Raw genomic sequence first — 22,770 nt, forward strand, 5'->3', positions numbered from 1 at the left:
AAGAGTAGTTGGTTATTCACATTAAATATATTGACATGTAGTGCATGGTTTGTTTATACTGTTTTATTTATAAATTTATTAATATATTTTATATTATAGGTTTTGACCAGTCCAATTTGAACCTGTTCGTATACCATGGTACGTTTTATAATTTTGTATAAAGTATAGTTTTGTATCTTTAGTTTGCCCTATAGTTTTTTGTTTTATAATAGTGTAACTTTTCCACCTGAAATCGCATACAATTTGCCATGACAAATTCACCCCAAAAAAATTCCACCTTTTAATTTGGATATGAAATAAATTGGAAAACACAGGGGAACCCTTTCCTTACTTTTGATAAATATTGACAAATTGATAAGTTTATAATCTAATGTGTTAAATCCCAACTCTTTCTCAACAATTTGACAAAAGTAATTAGAAGACAATGCAGATTGGTGTATGTGTATGCAGTAATAACATCAACTTGTTGGACATTTTATGTGTAACAATAATTAGTGCAAGTTTGTCGAATGTTAAAGGTAAAATGTTTGTACTGTTAATGTTACAGTGGTGAATGCATGCAGAATATTCCACACAAATTATTTTTAATAAAGAAAGAATATCAGATGCTCAATAGAGGGCAGTATTTGAAATGTGTGGTAAATACTATGATTTTTAATAGTAATGCATGAGTCGTTTTACGAGGCCCTAATAAATGAATGCAATGGCAACAATTTATAGTTTTATTTAAAAGAAAAGAAATGTTCTCAATTTTGTTTTTAAATAGAACACGTATGCAGCAATATAAAATTGTAAACATGACGTTTAGAGCCATATTCAAAGTACTGTTCCCAATTTAAGATATACCAATTTAAAATATAGTAAAATATTTGTAATAGTTTGTTTGCGTTTTTTAATTGAAACTTTACGGCCCACATAATATGCCAAGTGTTTATTTTGAACACATGTCAAAAATGTTGCATATGTTCTTTATTGGAACAGTATTTTATATCGTTCTTTTGTACAACAAATTGTTGTTTGTTTATACTTGTATTGAATCAATGTTTCGGGAATAAAATTTTGTATTTGTCACTTCTTTTGTTGTTATCTTTGCCTTTGTGTATTTGTTCAAAGTTCCATTGAAACAGCACTGCAGAGTCCATACATGTGTAGTTACACTACTGCGTTTACTTCACGTTCTTATAAAACAAGAGAACTTTTATTTTAGAGTATTTGGTTGTATGTGTTTATTTACTCATAGGCCTACAAGGAGTGGTTTGAAGTTTTAAATGCACTGAACACATTGTGGTAAATGTCAAAGACCAGTTTGCTACCTCAATGGTGTATACAAGAACATTCGTGGCTCAATTTGTCATCGAAGTTGGGAGAGAACAATGAAAGAAAGAAAAACATTGTTGCACTGGGTTCTTCTAGATGGCTAAAAATACTTCAGACCTGAAATATTCTATTTGAGTGAGAAACAACATTTTTTCTCAAAAACTACATTCATTCATTCAAGCTGATATTTATTCAGAGGGAGCCGTTTCTCACAATGTTTTATATATCAACAGCTCTCCATTACTCGTTACTAAGTAATTGTATGTTAACAATCATTTAGAGTAATTACCCATAGTGTCCGGTGCCTTTAAAACAAGATCACTATAATCTTAGAGTGTTTTGTTTTTATTAACTTATTTACTCATAGACCTACTTCATATAATAATTTGAAGCGGTTACTCTACTAAAAAAGAGTTGTTTGATTCAGGTTTTAAGCATTTTGCCACCGAAGTACCGTTTTAAATCCTTGCCGAAACCGTGAGTTAGTGACACCGTAGATAACGGGGTTAAGACAGTTGTTGAGATACACTAAGATGGTTGTAGTCATTTCATTACGGTAAGACAGTGGGCTGTTTCTTATCAACGAGATGAGATGAGAGATGATGTAAGGCAGTGACAGGATGGAAGATAGGATAACAAGGACTATCATAGTCCGAGCGATGGCAATCTCATCCTTGGTCATGAAGATGTTTGAATGAGGATGTCTTGGTGAAGGTGTCATATTTGCTCCAAGTCGGTCTACCCTTCCTCCATGGTCTACAACAGCAGCTTGTACCCTCAACCTACTAGCACGCACCTCCCGGAAAATCAACATGTAACATACTGTGATCACACCCTGCAAGATGAAACCGAACACAGTCAGGAATGTGATAGAGTATGAGAGGCTGGCCAGCCAATCCACCGTGCATGAGGGTTTGTGAGGCTCCCATTTAAACTCACTCCATCCAAACAGAGGAGGTACAGCCAGAGGGATGTTCATGATCCACATGATGAGGATGGGGTATACCATTGTATGGGATCGCCTCCCGTAGCTGAAACGGAACTTAATGCGTAGCAGGCGGTCAACAGCTATCAGGAGTAACGTTGACCTCTGTACTTGGCTCAAGAAAGTCTTAATAAATCCTTCTATCTGACACATAACATCACCAAAGATCCATGCTTGGTTTGATACAGTGACAGCAGTGAATGGTAGCACCAATGCACCCATTGCCGCATCGCTTACGGCTAAATTGACGATCAACTTGCTCGTTGGTTTACAGCTAGTTGTACGGACACTTATAAACGTCAAGCAGACAAGAACACCTCCGAGCATGGAGACGGTTGACTCGAAAATAAGAATCACCACATAAATGATAACTTCCACTTGATTTATATTGGGGCCATTGTCGGTAACAGTTTCATTGGGAGCTGAAATCATGATGAAGTATCTGCGACTGCAGGACTTGCAATCACAAAGTTGTGGGTTCGAATCCCCCAGCTAACCGCTGATTTCACTATGACTATAAAAAAATATTGTTGTCTAGTTACTGAATCACAATTTCTTGATTTGTGCAAATCATAACCATAGGCGTTAAAACAATGTTTGTTTGGAGACATTGGCTGTTGCCAGCTTGGTGTTTATATCCCCTTGTGTGAGTTTGTTGAGTTCCCTTGATGGGAAGATCATCTAAACATTCGTTGTTGCCCTTGTTGAACAGCCATTAATTCCTCAGGATTCAAAAGTCCATGCCGGCACAATGCCGACACTCCTCTGTTCTGCAAACTTCGTTTAGAATTATCGATGTTGTTGTGTACTGCTAAACTGTTCTGTTTTTGCTCTTGTTTTTCAGTCAGAGAATTTGTAGCCATCCACAAAATCTCATCGTGTAAACACTACGGATAAATTGCTGCCGATGTAATTCGTCTTCGATCCCGCGAATGTTGTTCAATGTCATGATTATCACTCTGCGCTCGCTCATAAAAGGAGTTTTGCTAATTGTTTAAAGATGAAGTTTACTGTCGTAAAAGTCTTGCTTTCTTTTATAGCACTCGGCCTACTCTGTGTTTCCCAGATTGAACAATGTCAATCCACAACCATAATTCTCCTGAAGAAGAGCAGAGTATACTGTTCGAAACGTCGAGACCACACCGGGCCTTTTCAGAGCCACCACTCCCCAAAAAGAGATAGACAAATGGTTGTACCCGCAAGTTTACTATTATAGTTTCTTCTTAAATGTCAGTCCATGTCATGATCAATCAAAGCACACATGATACTTTCTGGCATGCTCTCTTGGTGGGGAGAGTGTAGCAATCACGGTGCCAGCGCATTCAGACTTTGAGCCTGTACAGCAACGTGTAGTCGTATGCCAATCAACCATCCTTCTCAACCCAGGACTTTACTTTTGAATATTTTGTGTGTGTTAAATTAAAATCAATTATCAAACTAAGAGAATACCATTGGTGCCAAGACATAGTATTGCCGTCGGTGCTGTTTCATTCTACTTGGGCGTTGGTGCACTAATGCACTTCTTGTGTTTGCTGCGTAGCGAGCAGTGAGTGTCGTTTCCATTTTCTAGGAAATTATTAACCAAAATTGTGTGTTCTGCTTTCGAATAGTTTCCGACTGGTTTTGATTGCCTGTATAATCTATTCAACTACAGAGCCCTTTCCATTTTACATGAGGACTCCTAGTTGTGTTATTAAAGACACTGGACACCTTTGGTAGTTTTCAAAGACCTGTATCCTCACTTGGTGTGTCCCAATAGATGCATAACATAACACATCTGTGAAAGTTTGGACTCAATTGCTCAGAAGTTGCAAGAGAATAATGACAGAAAAAACACCCCAAGATTTCTGGTTCATAATAAAAGGCTTCAGTATGTCTTGTGCACGGTTTTAGTTCTGCCCCGTTTCTGATGTATTTAATCACTTACTATAACAACAAGTGGTTTTGCATGGTACACTTTGGTCTTTGTAATTAGTGCACAAAGTGAATTTGCACGATAATGTATTTGAGTGTTGACAAATTTGAAAAATAAACTTCTGGATGTAACACGGACACGGTGTCCGTGTTACATCCAAATCATTTTCATAATAAGTTCCATTTAAATGTATTTAAACAATTTCATACTTCATCAAACATTTTCACACTCAAAGGAGAATGTCACATGAAATAATTGAGTCAAATAAATGATTTCTTTTCATAATGTGGACAAATATTGCACAAAAATCACTCTGTTTCTCAACTTGTGGAATGGCCCATTATCAATAGTTCCCAGTGCCTTTAAACATCATTCGTAATTTGTGAATATATTTTTTATTTTCTGTGCAGTGTGATTGAAGAGGGTTTGGATAACCATCTGCCAATCTTTGATATAGTTGAGATACGCCACACATGGCTTCAAGAGTCTCATCAATGGCCCCTGGTAATATTTGATTTATTATTTTATTTCCGAGGATATGATGTTTCCTACTTTTAAAGTGGATTTAATGTATGCAGGAGTTTTCTAAATTCGCATGACTGGCTTTGTTAGGACATGATTGTGGTGCAATTTCAAAGACAAGCTTATTATTTGCAACAAATTATTGTCTGCCGAGCAGAAATGTGCAGGATTGTATATGTGATATGGAAGTTTACTTGGTAACAATAATTTTTGATAAACACATAAGCAGCTTTATGAAAATTGGCCCAGAATTTCAATCTATTGTAATTTATTTTGTGTTTAGTAAAAATGTGCGATCCTTGTGGACATTTCTTTCCCATGCCTACTCGTACCCGGGTGATGAATTTTTTTTGCGCAACTTAGCAACTGCGTTCGCCGTGGCAAGCCGTTGTACGGACCCGCCAGCTCGCTGGCTCCAACCGTGTGATGACCATGGCCTGACTGCAGCAGCACACAGTCCAACTTGACGGGCGAGATGGAAATGAAGAAAGAGGGAGGGGGCAATAAGGTTCACGAGTAAGTAGTAAACTAAAAGTAATTGATTTATAGAAGTTGGATTCGAGGCAACCAAACAATCATTAGTTTATGAACTAGGTCTAATTAGACATTTTATTTTAAGATATTTTGCTCTCACTGATTTTTTTGATAAGTTGTTTACATTTTAATGAACTTTAAATTAATTTTTAATTAGGGAAAGAGCTCGTCGCTGATTGCTTGTATAAAAGTGCCCTTGATAATTAGTGGTATTAAAGTTATCAATAAAATGCTTCTAAATATCGTCAGTTTAAAGGCACTGGACACCTTTGGTAATTGTGAAAGACCAGTATCTTCAATTGGCCTATCCCAAGATGTGCACAAATCTTTTAACTCATCAATTGGTCATCAAAGTTGGAAGAATGATGAAAGAAAAAACACCCTTGTTGCACAATGTGTGCTTTCAAATCGTTAAAAAGGATTCAGGCCTGAAGTCTTTAAACATTTTAGTGAGAAATTACCTCTTTCTCTAAAAAACGACGTTACTTCAGAGGGAGCCGTTTCTCACAATGTTTTATACTATCAACAGCTCACCATTGCTCGTTACCAAGTACGTTTTTAGGCTTAATGTTTTGAGTAATTACCAATAATGTCCGGTGTCTTAAAGAAAGCTGTTGCGCATTCTGAAAACAAAAGTAAAAGCTTTTCCGTATAACTGTAGGCCTAATGATTAACTTAACTATTATGACCTTTAAAATGGTGGGGTGTAGAATGTCAATCAAGCACTCATGGGTCACGCGTATAAAGTCGGACGGAACTAACGAATACAGATTTCTTTTTGCCCCATTTAATTAATGCATTACTTATTAAATTTGTTTTATACGTGGGTGGTGGGGTTCTCACAGGGTGATGGGGGATGCCTTATTTGAAACTAGTCCGTTAATTTTACTCTGTGATTGAACAAACTTAACGACAGATGCAACTTAGTTTTAAGTTGTTTTATTAGTTATAAGTTGTATATTACAGTGTGTTTGGAATGTTCCCATGTTAAAACAAACAATCAGCCTCTTCATGTAACGTGATTTTTAATAAACCTTCAGAGATTTTGAATGTAGCTACGGTAAAGTCTTTTCCTAACAAATATTGACCACAGTTCAACTAGAGTGTCAACTTTAATTGCTTATAAAATGTCTCTATGGTTTTAAAATTGAGCCCATGTGCTGTTCCTTAGTAACCCTGAACATACAATAACCATAAATTGCGATCGTTGTCTTCATAATATTTGCGTTTGAGGTGCTGTGAATAATGTTTGCCGACCTGCGTTTCCTGCTCGCTATACGATCATGACTGAAACATCAATATTAAATGTGATGGTAGGCCTTCAAGTGTGGCAGGAGAATCTGTGTGGTGTGTGTCCCCCCCCCCCCCCGCCCGGAAGTTCAGTGCCCCCCCCACCCCCAATGCGGCAACCTGTACCCTTTTTTGATATATATATGGCTTCTCTTCAGCCCATCTTAATTTCCCATAGGGGCTGAATCTCCGGTGTGGCAGGAAATTATGGTGCCCCCCCCCCTCCGGAGATTCGTTACCCCAACAATCAATGGGTGCGTTCGATGAGCTTCCCTGTGTCTACCCCGCGGTGCTCACACGGGTGAGCCCCTGACAAGAGCTAAAAGAACGATCACCAACCGTTCTCGATGCACATGGGGCCTGCCCCCCCCCCCTCCCAAGTGACCCACTCCACAAACAGGGGACTGGGGCTGAATCGGTGAGCTAAACGAACACACCCATAATATGGCGGACCGCGTACAAACCACAGACGTCTGTGTCACAAACTTCTTTTGAATTATTCTCCACAGCGCACCTCAGTTTCCCATAATGGGGAACAGAATCTCCGGTAAACAGAATTCCCCGGGAAAACGGGCCGGGAGAGATTTCCACCGTGACCAGAGGACCCGCGAAGTAAAACACAGATAGCAAATGTTTCCTAATACTTAATAAACATTATGTATCCAAACGAACAAAAGATATTGCAACCGGACACATTTTATTTATTTGAATCTCCCATCCGATCATTTTTTATAAAAATAAAAAGGAGAACTTATTCAAAGTATTTTCGAATAAAAATAGAGGACTGCTTTATGTAAGTTATAATAAACCCAATAATGTTATAATAAAAACAATTTTCGTAAAATGCCTTTCCTATAATGCCTATGAAAATATGTTTCATGAGCGCTTAGAGACTTTCTTTGGAGGTGTTAGGCGCTATAGAAATGCGGTAATTGTGAAGTAAGTTACAACTAAATATACAGCAAGTTTAACATACAAGATACATACGAATGATGAAACTTAACTGAATACAAATTTATATAGATATGAAACGATCAACCGACTGTGCTTAAACCAATAACGGTGACATTATCATTGTTTAAAATGAAAAGATAATACATTTAAAATCAAACGTGTGGAAAGTGTGTTTTATCGTGCGGGGGTATTAAGTATTTCAAAATGAGACATTGTGTCACGTGGGGCTCCTCGGGATTAAACTATGTAGATTAGGTTGGTGTCCAATAATTGCTCGATAAAGTGTATTTATTAACAGTTCGATTGCTGTCATGAAAGCCATTGGACACTTTCGGTAAACAGTATTGTCCAAAGGCCCACACTTCGCGTACCACAACTTATATATAAAATAACAAACCTGTGAAAATTTAGGCTCAATCGGTCATCGGAGTCGGGAGAAAATAACGGGAAAACCCACCCTTGTTTCCGCACGTTTCGCCGTGTCATGACATGTGTTTAAAATAAATCCGTAATTCTCGATATCGAGAACGGATAATGTTTTAATGTTTCCTGTAACCTTCTGTAAACCCTGTAAATTATTTGTAAATCTGTGATTTTTTTGTTCTGTACCGAAAGTGTATAATGGCTTTAATAGTCGTCCAGCATTGTTTCATACTTTGTTTGTGATCATTAGCCTAATATAGCTACTGCATATTGGAGGCAATCACTCCCACCAGCATACTGAACATAACAGCCACGTAACCTGTAATGGGAAAGTAAACAATTGAGAGACATGTAATCGATAGAAATGTGTGCGTGTAGCAAATAACATTGTTGATGTCATTTTGTAAGAACAAGGCGAAGACGTACTTTCGTAGAATATAGGACAATTTTAAGGAACACCGGGGCGAACCCCTTTTCTTTATGATAAGTGCACTGGGTTATATACATGCTTTACAAACCACACGGGACCGACGGATTTACGTCCCATCTGAAGGACAAAGCATCACTGGCTAAGTGTCATGCATAAGGACGCAATCGTCATGGCTGGGGATTCGAACCCACACTCTGCTGATCAGAAAAACAAGAGCTTGAGTTCGGTGCTCTTAACCGCTAGGCCACGACACACGACACATACATGACACAATGACCAATATTACCTGCTTGTTTGACAGTGGCACTGTTACCGTCACCATCGCCATTACCGTCGCCGTCACCGGTAGTTGGAGCTGCTGCATCCACAATCTCAATGTCAGCAAAATGCACCTTCGTCATTGTGACTGGGGGAATATCGTCGTGTTGTACAGGCACGCCTATTCAATGGGTGGAAATAATAATAACATGTCAACCGTTCACTTCCTGAATGTTAATAACAAAACTTTATGATCTAGATTCGATGTATGTGTTCATTTTGTCGAAATATTTGTTTGTTTTACCACTGAGCCACTAATGGCAAAATCGTTCACGAATAACGCAACTGAGCTCCATTGTCGATAACGTACTCGTTATACTTTTGTTGTTGACTCTAGACTCGAGTCACCAAATTGTGACTTGACTTGACTCTGGGAAAAAATTACCGTGAACTTGAATTGAGTGGAAAATGACTTGATGCTTGACCTGACTTGAGCAAAGATGACATGAGACTTTACAATTGACTTGAATTCATTGATTTTACGACAATGCAAATATTGTTTATAAATGAATGGTGCAAAATAGAATCGTCGACAAAGATTCCGCCCGATGTTTTTTTTTTAGTGCATGCTCTTGCCACCTTGTGGAAAGGCCGAGCGTTAAATTTGCACTGATATTCATGAATTGAATTTACTGACTGGTCTTTTAACAGGTTTTTGATTTGTGTCTGTCACATCTTGGGACATTCTATGAATTGTGACTTTACTTGACTTGAGCTAAATTGGTCTTTGTGACTTGACTTGACTTGACTCGACTTGACTTGACTTGAGAAACAATGACTTGGTTAAAACACTGCGTGATAGCGTATACTGCCGACATTTGGTGTTGACTGCTTACCGTCGACCAGTGGTCCTCTTGCGAAGAACATGTAGTAATCGGTTTGAGTCACGTCAAATACCTTCCCTCCAGTCATGACACTGACGTTACGTTCTAGACGACAGCTCACTTTGCCTTCGGAGTAGTTGATCTCTTCCACAGTTATCCCATCGTTCTGGAATATGAAGACAATGTTCCATAAAGGCACTGGACATAATTATTTGGTAGTTACTCAAAATGATTGTCAACATAAAAACTTACTTGGTAACGAGCAATGGAGAGCTGTTGATAGTATAAAACATTGTGAGAAACGGCTCCCTCTGAAGTAATGTAGTTTTTGAGAAAGATGTAATTTCTTACTCAAATGATAAAAGTCTTCAAGCCTGAAGTCTTTTAATATATTTAGGCATCTGAAAACACATAAGTGAAACAAGGATGCTTTTCTTCGATAACCGATCGAGCAAAAATGTTCACAGTTTTGTTATTTTATGCTACATTAGAATACACCAAGTTTGAATACTGGTCTTTGACAAGTACCAAAGATGTCCATCCGTGCCTTTGGGAATTGTTTTCATTATCACAATCTAAATTTGCAACCCATCCAGTCAACCAATGAGCATTTTCTATTTGATCCTCAAAGATCTATTAACAAAAAAATGATGATTATGTTTATTTAATGTTTTGTCACAGATATCGGGAGATCGTAATCATTCTCTTCAAACTTGTCAGCAACCATCTGATCGTCTCATTTGGACTTTACTTGTTGGTGAGTCTTTTTGTTGATTCTAGTAGTAAAGTTTACATTTCAAAACGTTCACAAAAGTTTGCATCTATTACCCCCTGTGTGGGGTAGACCTTCCTGTGCACCCAGACCAAACTTCTTTCGAAGTGCCAGTTTGCCACAGAGGGCGCACTTTCACTTAGATATGCTACCCAATGACCAAGCCAGTTTTTCCTCTGAGTTCTTCCTTACCGTTTCCTGTGCAACATTTGTCCTTCCTCTGTTGTAACGATGCTCAAACTTGGCAGTTGCGTTCCCAGTCTTCATGCACATAAGAACATGGTCATCTCCCTATAAATGATCAAAGATACATACATTCTCAATAAAGCGTTTTTTTTTTGTCAACTGGGAGTTACTCAAAAGTATAGGCTACAAAAACACATGAAATACTTTATTCCCAATGCAAAATAGCATATTAAAAAAGACATGACCAGACATTATTTTTTTATTTATTTATTTATATATATAATGAATAGGGTAGATGGCCTTAGCTTTCGATCCAATCCGGACCTTCTTCAGAGGCATAAGACAAGTACAAACAAATACATATCCATTTATAGAAAAAGAGAGGGGGAAAGGGATTAAGGAAAGGATCCAGAAAGAAGCGGGAAAATAACAGCCAATCAAAGTTCCTATTTCAGAAACAATATTGGGGGCTATGAACCAATAGGAGTGAAGTGGCGAGGACAAAGGATGTTTAGAATGAAAGGAAGGGTTACTGGACCATAAAAGTGGTAAATGTATTGTTCGACAACAATGGAGGGAGACATGAAAGGGTAGGATTAGAGAGCAAGTTGCATCATGATGCAACTAACAATGGTCAATTAATAAGAATAGCAAGATCAAAGGTATGATGATTTTAAAAATAGGTATGAGGGACCTGTGGAAAAAAAGGGGGGGGGGTTACTTACATCAGATAGTTACAGTGATGAATTTATAAAAACAACTTTAAACTAGGTTAATTTATACTTTATGTACAGAATATATACAACATATGAGTTCTTAGGCAGAAGTGAAGTGGAGGGTAATGAGAAGTTATTTAACACCAGTGTTTATGTTAAGTCCAAAGGGTTTTACTGTCTTGAGTTGGTGAATCCAGTGTGATTCTCTATTCTTGCGGTGTGTGTCATCACCATTGCAAGCTTCAATCACCCGAAGTTCAACATCAATGACACTATGATTGGGGCTGTTGAAGTGGATAGAGACTGGGTACGGTTTCTTAGTCTTTATGGAAGAGACATGATTCGCAAAGCGAAGACTAAGTTTGGTCTTAGTCTCTCCCACATATTGTAGCCCACATCTCTTACATGATATGACATAGACTACATTAGACGTGCTGCATTCAGAGTCGGTCTTGATGTTGTATGAAGAGCCAGTGGTATGACTCTTCACCTTAAGTGAGGGCTTAATGTGCAGACACGTTTTGCATTTGGAACGGGTACATTTTGTGACAGCCCAGTATATCTGTCGGGGGTTGTGTTTGGACTGTACCAGGGGGAAGTTTGGCCCTGACTAGTATGTCACCAAGGTTCTTAGGGCGGCGGAATGCAACCATGGGAACCTCAGTGATTGCTGAGTGTAACCTGCTGGAGGAGTGAAGTATAGGCATGTTATTATTGAGAATTGAGGGAAGTTTGGGTAGTTTGGGGTGGAAGGTGGTGACCAAAGCAACTCTATTGGTAGGAGGTTTTTTAGCTCCCGTGTTAGTCAACAGAGTATGACGAGGTACGTTGAGAGCCCTGTTGATAGCAAGTTGGACCCTACGTTCGCTGTGTCCCCTAGATACAAGGTGTTTCCTTAGCTCTGATGAGCGCCTCTTGTACAGGGTATCTGTGGAACAGATACGCCTGATACGTAAGGCCTGACTGTAAGCAATTGCCTTCTTACAGTGACTAGGGTGACAGCTATTGGAGAGAAGGTACTGGTGGGTGTCGGTGGGTTTACTGTAAACATCTGTGACAAGGCCATTAGGAGACTTGGTTATTGTCACATCTAGAAAGTTCACACTGGTGAGAGATTGTTCGGTAGTGAACTTTACGGTGGGGTGAAATGAGTTGATATGGGCAATAAACTCATCCAAGCTGTCTTGGTCACCACACCAGATGGAGAAAATATCATCAATAAATCTCCACCAAACTAGTGGTCGGTTGGGGGCGGAGGACAGGAGTCTGTCCTCCAACTGAGACATGAATAGGTTAGCATATGAGGGTGCCATTTTGGTACCCATGGCAGTACCCTGTACCTGTAGAAAATGCCTGTCAGAAAATGTGAAATTATTCTTCATTAGAATGTGGCTCATGAGTTCCTTAATATGACTCACTGAGGGGCGGGACTGATTACTAGCATTGAGGGCAGAGACACATGCACTCATGCCTTCATGATGGGGTATGTTAGTATACAGTGATGAAACATCAAAAGTAACCAAAATAGCAGAGTCAGGTATTTGGTGCTTGACCTCATCTAGTTTGTGGAGAAAGTCTTTGGTATCCTTGATGAAGGAAGGAATACGGCAGACTAAGGGTTTGAGGAAGCTATCAACAAACTCAGAAATGCGCTCTGTGGGGCTACCATTCCCAGATACAATAGGTCTCCCCGGGTTATTGGGCTTGTGTATCTTAGGTAGAAGGTAGAACCTTGCTGTACGGGGGTCATGTGGGAGGAGATAGTTAAATGTATCTTTCTCAATATCATTGGCATTATAAATCTTAACCAGGGTGTCACTGATATCTTGGGAGAAAGATTCAGTGGGATCAGAAGCACATTCAATGTAATGATCAGTGTTACTGAGCTGTCTAAGGCCCTCAGCAATGTATTTATTTATATATATATATTTTTTTTGGGGGGGGGAGGGGGGTCTGTGTACGTGCCGGTGTGGCTGGAAATTATGTCCCCCGGAGTTTTCTTGCCCCCAACCCCCCCCCCCTCCAACCAAATTTCTAATGAACACATTTCTTCTGATAGCGTCTCTTTTGAATCACCCTTCTCCAGTTAATTTTCCATAATGGGGGACAGAATCGCAGCGGATCGCCTTCCCTTTGACCTCGGGAAATAAAGGTTGACCCTTAGTTACAAATCCCCTCTTACAGGTCATTAAGCACTAGTTCTAGAAAGAATCTGTTGTAATTCAGTGATGCATGTGGTAATTAGTTCTGAATACCCAGTTGTTGCTCATATTATGAGCCAGTGGCTTGTTGACAATGACGGCGCCCTTTAACGATGTGGGCGTAACAGGTCAGGGCCTAATTTTATAAAGCCTGTAAGTGCAATAACTTGCTTAGCACAACCAACTTTTTCTTAGAAAAAACAGGTTACCAGCCAGAATGCCAGACAGCTACCATTGCTGCTACTGGTACCCCGGTCATTTAGTGCTTAGCCAGGATATTTTTGATAAGCAGAATTTTCTGCTTAATAGCTTTATTAGGCCGAGAGCAATACACAGCACTGGGTCAGAGTGAACCATGTGTACCTGATTTAGGAAAAACGTGACCCCGACTTACGATACCTCCAATTCAACCCTAACCTACCACTCTCGATTAAATTCACCAAATTAATTTGCTCTGCAAAATTATTTGCATGTGAGTTTATTAGTAGCTTACCTTCAGACACTATTATTTAAGAGAGCGCCTAACGTAACCCAAACCAATCCCATTCTAACCATGTTCTCTACTGCTTATACCTCTCACATTGTTTTAAAGCCATTATACACTTTCGGTACAGAAAAAAAGTTCACAGATTTACAAATAACTTACAGGGTTTACAGAAGGTAATGGTGAAAGACTTCTGTTGAAATATTATTCCATGAAATGCTTTACTTTTTGAGTAAACATTAAAACAATATCAATTATCGATAGCGAGAATTGCGAATTTATTTTAAACACATGTCGTGACACGGTTAAATGTGCGGAAACAAGGGTGGGTTTTCCCGTTATTTTCTCCCGACTCCGATGGCCGATTGAGCCTAAATTTTCACAGGTTTGTTATTTTATATATAGATGGTGTGATACACGAAGTGTGGGACATAGACAATATTGTTTACCGAAAGTGTCCAATGGCTTTAATTACCAATATGAGTTAATAGATAAATTAATTTAGAAAATAGATCTATAGCAAACAATTTATCAACCAAAAGGATCGAGGGTATCGAAGCAAAAAATAATAATAATAATAATAATGGCCTGACGTTTCGAAGTAATTTACTTCATGGGATAAATTAATGTATTTTATGTTTACTATAAAAGTTAAGTATGCCGTTTCAACTTCATTGGTTATCAAGAGCAGATCCAGGACTGTTTCTCTCCCTAACTTTGTTTTCTTTTGAGAACAAAATCACGGGAAAATTTTAATTTTGCGATGATATGGAAAGCGGAGTGCACCATGAAGTTTGCACCGCAACGGGAATTATTTTGTTGTTGAATGTTTTTGCCCGCTAATCTTGTGAAGTCTTAGCCATTCTGTGTATTCTGTTTTTGAGACGAAATATATAGGCCTAGTTCAAACTGTAAATGTGTTTCCTCATTATATTTTGTTCATTACACAGAGCTAGCTATTCTTATGGTTCATTCTGTTCTTTGGACGAAAAATCAGTCAGCGAAAAATAAAAGGGCGGGGTCGCATGCAACTTTTTCTGAAACATGTATACAAATTTTAGAAATTAAATCACCAACTTGTTAAGTAATGATTCTGCCATTATTCTGTTTTGTTTTCACCGCATGTGATGGGCAATCGGTAATAATACCGACCCCCCGGATTGTAATATCCATGTTACTAGTGTAATGACAATGAGATAACGATGGTCAGCCTGCAAGCTTGAGTGTTTCGGCTCACTGTACACGGACATTTACCATTTCAAAATGTCGTATAGCCAGCCAAGATTTATTTGGTGGTATTCGTCAGTTGAATTGGATTGTTGTGTAATCGATGATTCTTCATCTATTTCACAATATAGTAAAATAAAATTGAGGAAAACATCTAATTAGAGAAGTTTAACTTTGATGACGACGATTCACAGCATTTGGCTGGTGCAATAATTTCAAAAACATCCAAACGCGCGTGAACTCCTCCAATAAAGTTAGCATTTTGTCTGAAGGAAGATGAGAGTTTTGAGCGAAGCTTTGATGTGGTCCAGGTTGTCAATTTTGCATAGAAATGATTGGAGTGGGTTCAACAAGCGAGGAGCAATAGAGAAAACCCCCGGTCTCCATATATATCTTGAGATGGTTAATGGGCATCTGCAGAGTAAGACCAGGGCCCAGTTTCATAGCGCTGCTAAGCACACAATTTGCTTAGCATGAGATTTCTTCCTTGATAAAAAGAGGATTACCATCCATATTTCAATTTGTTGCATATTGCTTGTTACTGGTATATTCAGCTGTTGTTTGCTTATCCTGAAACTCACGTGGAAATTTGGTTGGTTAGTTGTTAGCCTCTAGGTATACCGGGCAATCTCAGTGGTCTAGTTGGTATGACACTGCTCTAGAATCGCAGGTCGTGAGTTCGAATCCCACCCAAGTAATATGTATGTGACTTGTTTTTACAGAGCTCGGGTACTGCGTAGTAAGGGCCTATACAGTGGTAAGATCGGTGTATAAAATGGGTATGGTAAGATTGATAGTAATGAGCTCGTTTGGGAGGGGTTTTAGGTATATATAGATGCCTAACTTACCATTTGTCGATCGTCTGAGAAGCCTACAGCGACCCAGCCTGTCGTAGTAGCAGCTATTTTCAGGTTGAGCTTAGTCGCATCATTATTCAGGCTCCAGACAACTTCATAGTCACACGTCCCATACGCGCATTCAGCTGGTAACATGTAACAAGATTGTTCCCTACCACAGTGATACTCTGCGTTAGCAGACAACATCACCATCAAAATAAGAAAGAGCGGGAGAAGATTTTGCAGCTTGGTCGCCATGGTAAAAGGAGATCTCAAAAACTTCTTCAGATTTGAAGTGTGTCAGAGCGAAAGGACAAGGGCGTCATGTGCGGCAAACTGATACCTTTGAAGTAATGCGGTTCCTAATGCGATATTGGTATATATAGAATATTAAACCCCCTTGGTGAAAGAGGTCACTCCTTCATCGGCTAGAAGACTAATCCATCAAAATAAACGGCACCGTGCCACCAGACTTCTTTATGTTTTGGTGAATCGTAAATAAAAAGTTGTCGTAAACTAGTTGTTGATTTCTATACATGAGTGGCGTGTTACCTTCATTTAGATCAACACGATACCATGATAACCTCGACGGGACACAATGGTGTGTACAATATAAAAAAAATATAGAATGGGAGTTCGCGGTACTTTTAGAGCTCATAGTATAGGTGAAGCTGCCGAAATAGATTAAGGGTTAATCTTTGCCAAAATCATGCTCAAATCTTATTTCAAAATCCGCTTAAATGAATAAACTTAACTGATTTGCAAAATATTGAAAATGGCAGTACTGGAAATTGGTGACTATTTCGATTTGTGCCAAATGTTTTCCTGTTGTTTTTTTACAACTCAATCATAATCATTTTATCAAACAATTGTAAAATTGGAGTGGTATAGTTGACCCCAAAATATTAACAGAAATTTCTGTGGACGATGTAGTTTCAAGTGTACTGTTAGGGAATGGAAACTTGAATTTATTATATTTTTGTGAAGTCACACTTTTCAAGTGGTAGTTATTAACACTACACATGTGTCAACTTATCCATAGAACGTGATGATCACAGCACATTTTAAAATATATCACATAAAAATTCAAAGTCTGCGACTCGCTGGTATGTTGCGCCCTCTCTGGCTAGCTAAACGTATTATTAGACTTTTTGTGTAAACAAAGTCCCGTTGCAAATCAAGTAATTGCAAATTGTAAGCAATACGACATCTAACAAACTTAATTACCATTGACAAGGTGATATGATTAAACGTTGTTGAGCGGATGATTTTTGTTGACTAGATTGGCTTTAAAAACAGATTAATTGAAACTTAATGGCCTACACATCCTAGGGAAACTCTTGACAGACTTAGAGAAGTCTAACTTCAAGTGCACACACGACTTGGGCCAGCGCTACACACGCATGGTCTTTACAAGACGTCAACACTGCCCTGCTATTTTCGTCGTTCATTTCTTGCAAGGGCATAACGTATGCAGAAGAATTATGTGTTTGCCATGGCAACGTTGTTTGTTTGGACGTTCCTTCTGCTATTAGCTACTGCTGTTATCTTTATAAATGGTGGTAAGTATTTCTTCTTTCTTCTGCTGAAGTATGGTGGAACTGTTTACTTTCCCGACCCTGGCCTGGGAATCGGGGTAGCGAGGCAGTATTGAGTATTCAGTTTAGTAACTGGGGCTGTGTCTGTCTGTTCCGCTGTACATTTCGTTTGAAAATGCAAAATTTCCATTTTTGTTAAATCAGTCCAGAACCCCTGTTAGTGTTACTGGGTCTAGTCATGGAGCAAAAACTAGGTCCGGTGTACTCCTTGAACATGGAGGAAGAAATATTTCTTCCTCCATCCATATATGGTTCTGCTATAAAAAAGTATAATATAATATCATCCCCACAATTCACAAACGAGGATACGATATAGCGGAACGAACCTCATCATATCATTCTTCTATCATGGAGGTACAAATCTATCTAGGAGTAGGTCCGGTGTCATAAAAAAACTGTCCGCTGGCAATAAGTGTCCGCTGAGCATGCGCAGTAGACTCCGGACACTATTTGGCACGTATTACGTGACAAATTATTTGGCACGTATTACGTGACAAATAGTGTCCACCCAATAAATAGTGTCCAGGCGCCAGGCATATGCTGCTGCTGCTGATAATTTATAACCAAATACAACCAAGAAGCGTTCAAGTAAATACAAGCGAAGTTAACAAATAGACGAACAGAAAACTTACTCTCAAAAGTATATCAAGATTAGTATTTTACTATGGTAAAAGTGCAGGTTTAAAAAGTCAGATTGTGCTCAATGTTAAGAATTACAACCAAGAAAGCGTTCAAGTAAATACTTGTCAAGTAACAAAATAGACGAACTGTTAATTTCAAAAGTATGTCAAGATTAGTATTTTACTTAAAAAGTATGAATTGCGAAAGTGTAATAAATGATTAATAATGCGAATATTTATAATCAAATACAAGCAGAAATGTAAAACTAAAAGGTTAAAAATGAAGCAAGGCACGTAAGCAATGTTGATGAATGCTAACCGCGGACACTATGTTATTATTATTATTATTATTATTATTTATTCGGCCGAGATTTCAACAAACAGTACAAGATACAATATTACCGTACTAAAGAAATATAACAGTATAAGAAACAACGAATGTAAACTTATGACACCTAGAACAATTGTAAACCAATGATTGAGTGAGACAGAGCACTGGCAATCAAGCAAGACAATTATAAAAGCAGACAGGACAAGCCCATTCTAAGATCGCCAGGATTAATAAAAGTGAACCTAACCACTGTGACTCGAAAGCCTATCAATCCAATCTTAAAATAGGAATAGAATCTTTAACAAACATTTAAAAACAGTAAAGATAAACTTTGGAAAATATAATAAATAATAAGAACAAAATAAATATGTATGTTAAGAAAAACCTATTTATATGTAGCAAGATTATTTGGAAGTGCACATTTGAGTTTAAAAAAGCTGACCTAAAAACAATGAACAAATGAGGAATAAAAATATAGAAATTAAGAAAAGGGCTAATCTTTATCATCAGATAAATTAAAAACAATTTGGAAAAACTCTACAGGTTCTGGAAGTGCTGACACAGGTATCTTTTAAAACAATTGTATGAATCGAGGGTGAGGGAGTTGCAGATATTTGTTGGCAGACCGCTCCAAACACGAGGGAAAGAATGAACTGAAGTGTTTTTTAGGCTGAGGGTTCTAGCATACAATACAAATGGTTGAATACAAGTATATCGGTGTGCCGGGTATTGACAGAGGTATTCAAGTTGATGATGTGACAATTAATTAAACCAAATAAACAACTAGTGGTGAATTGCACAATGAGTCTTTGTCGTCTGGATTCAAGCGTTTGCCAGTTTAGAGTTTTGAGTCTGTCCTCGTACGACATTGCACCTCGTTGTTGCCTAAGGAACACCCTCGTAGCTCTCCTTTGGACACGTTCAAGTTTTGCTGAAAGTGTTGTAGCAAGCTTCCGTAACAATGTGACGTCTTAGAAGCTTGACCAATCAGAACGCAATCTGCTAATAAGCGGACACTTATTGCCAGCAGACAGTTTTTGTTGACACTGGTGTTGGCACATGAAAAGTGCCATTACGCTGGACTCCGCTTAGCCCACCTTGTTGAGCTGTGGCTCTCTTTTAATATTGGTCTAATCACAGTCGCCATTACATGAATGGCGACTGTGATGAGACCGGTGTTAAAAGAGAGCCATAATCAGCTCTTACAAGGTTGGCTAGACCCTGCTGGACTTCCTCCACTTCTTCCAGTTCAAATCAAGAAGCGGAGGGAGTCCAACGTATTGGCACTATTGATGGGGATAGTCCGGTGAAGCCCTACATGATCAAATAGCCCCAGTTTCGAGTTACTGGGTCTGGTTGGTGACACACTGTCGCAGGGCTGTGTATGCTTCGTTTTTGGAAGGGCAAGGGCACCAAGGCATTTTCTCTTTGGCAAAGGGCACCCTATGAGGAAATTGTAAATTTCTACTGTAGAGCATTTCAAGGGCACCAAGGCAATGACAAGGGGCAATGGTGGTTGTTAGTACCACTCACTATCACTGCACTAGTGTGTGACGCAGCATCAGTAGTAATCACTAGGCCGCTATTCAATGTACGTGCATGTACATTAGGTATACATGTAGCTGTACACAGTAAAGTATAGTGTTATTTGCACAAAAATAAAAATTGTAATAATAATATTATAAGCCATTCGATTTTATCAGGCTATACATGTACTTATAATAATTTACTACCTGAGGCTAAAGTTATGACGCTAGGCCTACATGTACCAAGGTACCATTCCTTCCTCCATGGGCCTACCTAACTGCATCGGTCTGGGAAAGCTTGATATAGTTAGATATCATTTGCTGAAGGGTGATAATTCCTTAGCTTAGCATTTCACTCAGTGGGAAAGTCCCACAGGCTTATTCATGGTAATTTAATATAGCATTGCTACATTAAATTAAATTAAGTCTACATGTTACTGGTGCAGTTGGCCAGTATTAAAAATGATGCACTTACAATGTAGATAGTTTGGCTGACACCTGCCCCTGGTTGCTTGGATATTAATAATAACAAAAAAATCCTGTGTTTATTAAATGTATTGTTAATTGTCGTTGTAGCTGGCTAGAAATAGGGTAATCCATACAAATATTGATTTGTAGATCATCTTGGCTTAGAATATTTGTGTCTTACTAATTAGGTAAATGAAGACGGCCTTTAATTATTGTACCTTAATTACATGTAGTAACACCATTAGTTTAACGGTTCAATTTGTGTCTTAGTCCTTTTGTCCTCTCTCAAAACGTGTAAGGTCAAGGCCATGTGGTTTATAGCACCGAACTCAAGCTCCTGATCAGCACAGTGTGGGTTCGATTCCTGGTCTTGACACTTGTTTCCTTTTAAGCAAGACACTTTAAACCATTGCTTCGTCCTTCGGATGGGACGTAAAAGCTGTCCCTGTGTATTGTTATAAAAGCTATCAACGCACGTAAAAGACCCCGGTACACACTTAATATTGTAGTGAAGAGAAGGGGTTGGCCCGGTGTGTCTGGCAGTGCAACCATGGAGGAAGGGAGAGAAGAGAAGGGGTGGCCCGGTGTGTCTGGCAGTGCAACCATGGAGGAAGGGAAAAAAGAGAAGGGGTGGCCCGGTGTGTCTGGCAGTGCAACCATGGAGGAAGGGAGAGAAGAGAAGGGGTTGGCCCGGTGTGTCTGGCAGTGCAACCATGGAGGAAGGGAGAGAAGAGAAGGGGTTGGCCCGGTGTGTCTGGCAGTGCAACCATGGAGGAAGGGAGAGAAGAGAAGGGGTTGGCCCGGTGTGTCTGGCAGTGCAACCATGGAGGAAGGGAGAGAAGAGAAGGGGTTGGCCCGGTGTGTCTGGCAGTGCAACCATGGAGGAAGGGAGAGAAGAGAAGGGGTTGGCCCGGTGTGTCTGGCAGTGCAACCATGGAGGAAGGGAGAGAAGAGAAGGGGTTGGCCCGGTGTGTCTGGCAGTGCAACCATGGAGGAAGGGAGAGAAGAGAAGGGGTTGGCCCGGTGTGTCTGGCAGTGCAACCATGGAGGAAGGGAGAGAAGAGAAGGGGTTGGCCCGGTGTGTCTGGCAGTGCAACCATGGAGGAAGGGAGAGAAGAGAAGGGGTTGGCCCTGTGTGTCTGGCAGTGCAACCATAGAGGAAGGGAGAGAAGAGAAGGGGTTGGCCCGGTGTGTCTGGCAGTGCAACCATAGAGGAAGGGAGAGAAGAGAAGGGGTTGGCCCGGTGTGTCTGGCAGTGCAACCATGGAGGAAGGGAGAGAAGAGAAGGGGTTGGCCCGGTGTGTCTGGCAGTGCAACCATGGAGGAAGGGAGAGAAGAGAAGGGGTTGGCCCGGTGTGTCTGGCAGTGCAACCATGGAGGAAGGGAGAGAAGAGAAGGGGTTGGCCCAGTGTGTCTGGCAGTGCAACCATGGAGGAAGGGAGAGAAGAGAAGGGGTTGGCCCGGTGTGTCTGGCAGTGCAACCATGGAGGAAGGGAGAGAAGAGAAGGGGTTGGCCCGGTGTGTCTGGCAGTGCAACCATGGAGGAAGGGAGAGAAGAGAAGGGGTTGGCCCGGTGTGTCTGGCAGTGCAACCATGGAGGAAGGGAGAGAAGAGAAGGGGTTGGCCCAGTGTGTCTGGCAGTGCAACCATGGAGGAAGGGAGAGAAGAGAAGGGGTTGGCCCGGTGTGTCTGGCAGTGCAACCATGGAGGAAGGGAGAGAAGAGAAGGGGTTGGCCCGGTGTGTCTGGCAGTGCAACCATGGAGGAAGGGAGAGAAGAGAAGGGGTTGGCCCGGTGTGTCTGGCAGTGCAACCATGGAGGAAGGGAGAGAAGGAGCTCCAACGAAAGGACTTCAAAAGTCGAACCCGTGGTACCGCGCTTGTTTAACGACCCTTCGTAATCACCCACATACCGGGTCACACAGACAATGGGCGACCTGGCGTTTGTGAGTTTGGACGTGCGCACTTGGTTCTTCACTCAACTACGGTGTCGTATGTCGTATGGATATAATACAGAAAAAAACAACTTTTTTGAGACCTGGTAAAAATTGTGTACACAATTGTGCCCACCAAATCAAAAAACACAATTGAATACCAACGTGTGCTAATACCCAAATTTTGAACCACCGCTAGTGACCGGAAAGTCACAAAAAATGTAAAAATATGCCATGATGTTTCCGTGAAACACCACAAACGGTAAATGAAAACTTGAATGCCCGCAATATTAAGACGGAAACGGACATTCTACCTTTTAAAAGAAAAACATTAATTGCATTTTCCCACAACTGCAAAAAA

General features: G+C 39.9%; 3 protein-coding genes across 3 annotated transcripts in view; 1 reads left to right on the plus strand and 2 right to left on the minus strand.

Annotated features, from left to right (window-relative positions):
• Positions 1 to 1,747: 1,747 nt before the first annotated feature.
• LOC117293525 (tyramine receptor Ser-2-like) lies at positions 1,748 to 2,734 on the minus strand. The gene has a single exon (XM_033775873.1). The coding sequence runs from the start codon at positions 2,732 to 2,734 to the stop codon at positions 1,748 to 1,750; it is 987 nt and encodes a 328-aa protein (XP_033631764.1).
• Positions 2,735 to 8,074: 5,340 nt separating this feature from the next.
• On the minus strand, positions 8,075 to 16,302 carry LOC117293857 (DOMON domain-containing protein FRRS1L-like). The gene is made up of 5 exons (XM_033776323.1): positions 15,947 to 16,302; positions 10,477 to 10,575; positions 9,525 to 9,678; positions 8,657 to 8,809; positions 8,075 to 8,259 (listed from the first exon to the last, which is right to left on the minus strand). The coding sequence occupies exons 1-5, from the start codon at positions 16,190 to 16,192 to the stop codon at positions 8,201 to 8,203; spliced, it is 711 nt and encodes a 236-aa protein (XP_033632214.1). The 5' UTR covers positions 16,193 to 16,302; the 3' UTR covers positions 8,075 to 8,200.
• Positions 16,303 to 17,416: 1,114 nt separating this feature from the next.
• Positions 17,417 to 22,770, plus strand: part of LOC117293782 (iduronate 2-sulfatase-like) — a 36,173-nt gene continuing 30,819 nt past the window's right edge. Inside the window, exon 1 of the mRNA XM_033776222.1 lies at positions 17,417 to 17,496. Coding sequence (XP_033632113.1) covers positions 17,430 to 17,496 — 67 coding nt within the window. The 5' untranslated portion in view covers positions 17,417 to 17,429. The remainder of the gene's footprint in view (positions 17,497 to 22,770) is intronic.

The sequence above is a fragment of the Asterias rubens genome, chromosome 8 (genome assembly GCF_902459465.1).
Source record: "Asterias rubens chromosome 8, eAstRub1.3, whole genome shotgun sequence".
Lineage (NCBI taxonomy): Eukaryota > Metazoa > Echinodermata > Asteroidea > Forcipulatida > Asteriidae > Asterias > Asterias rubens.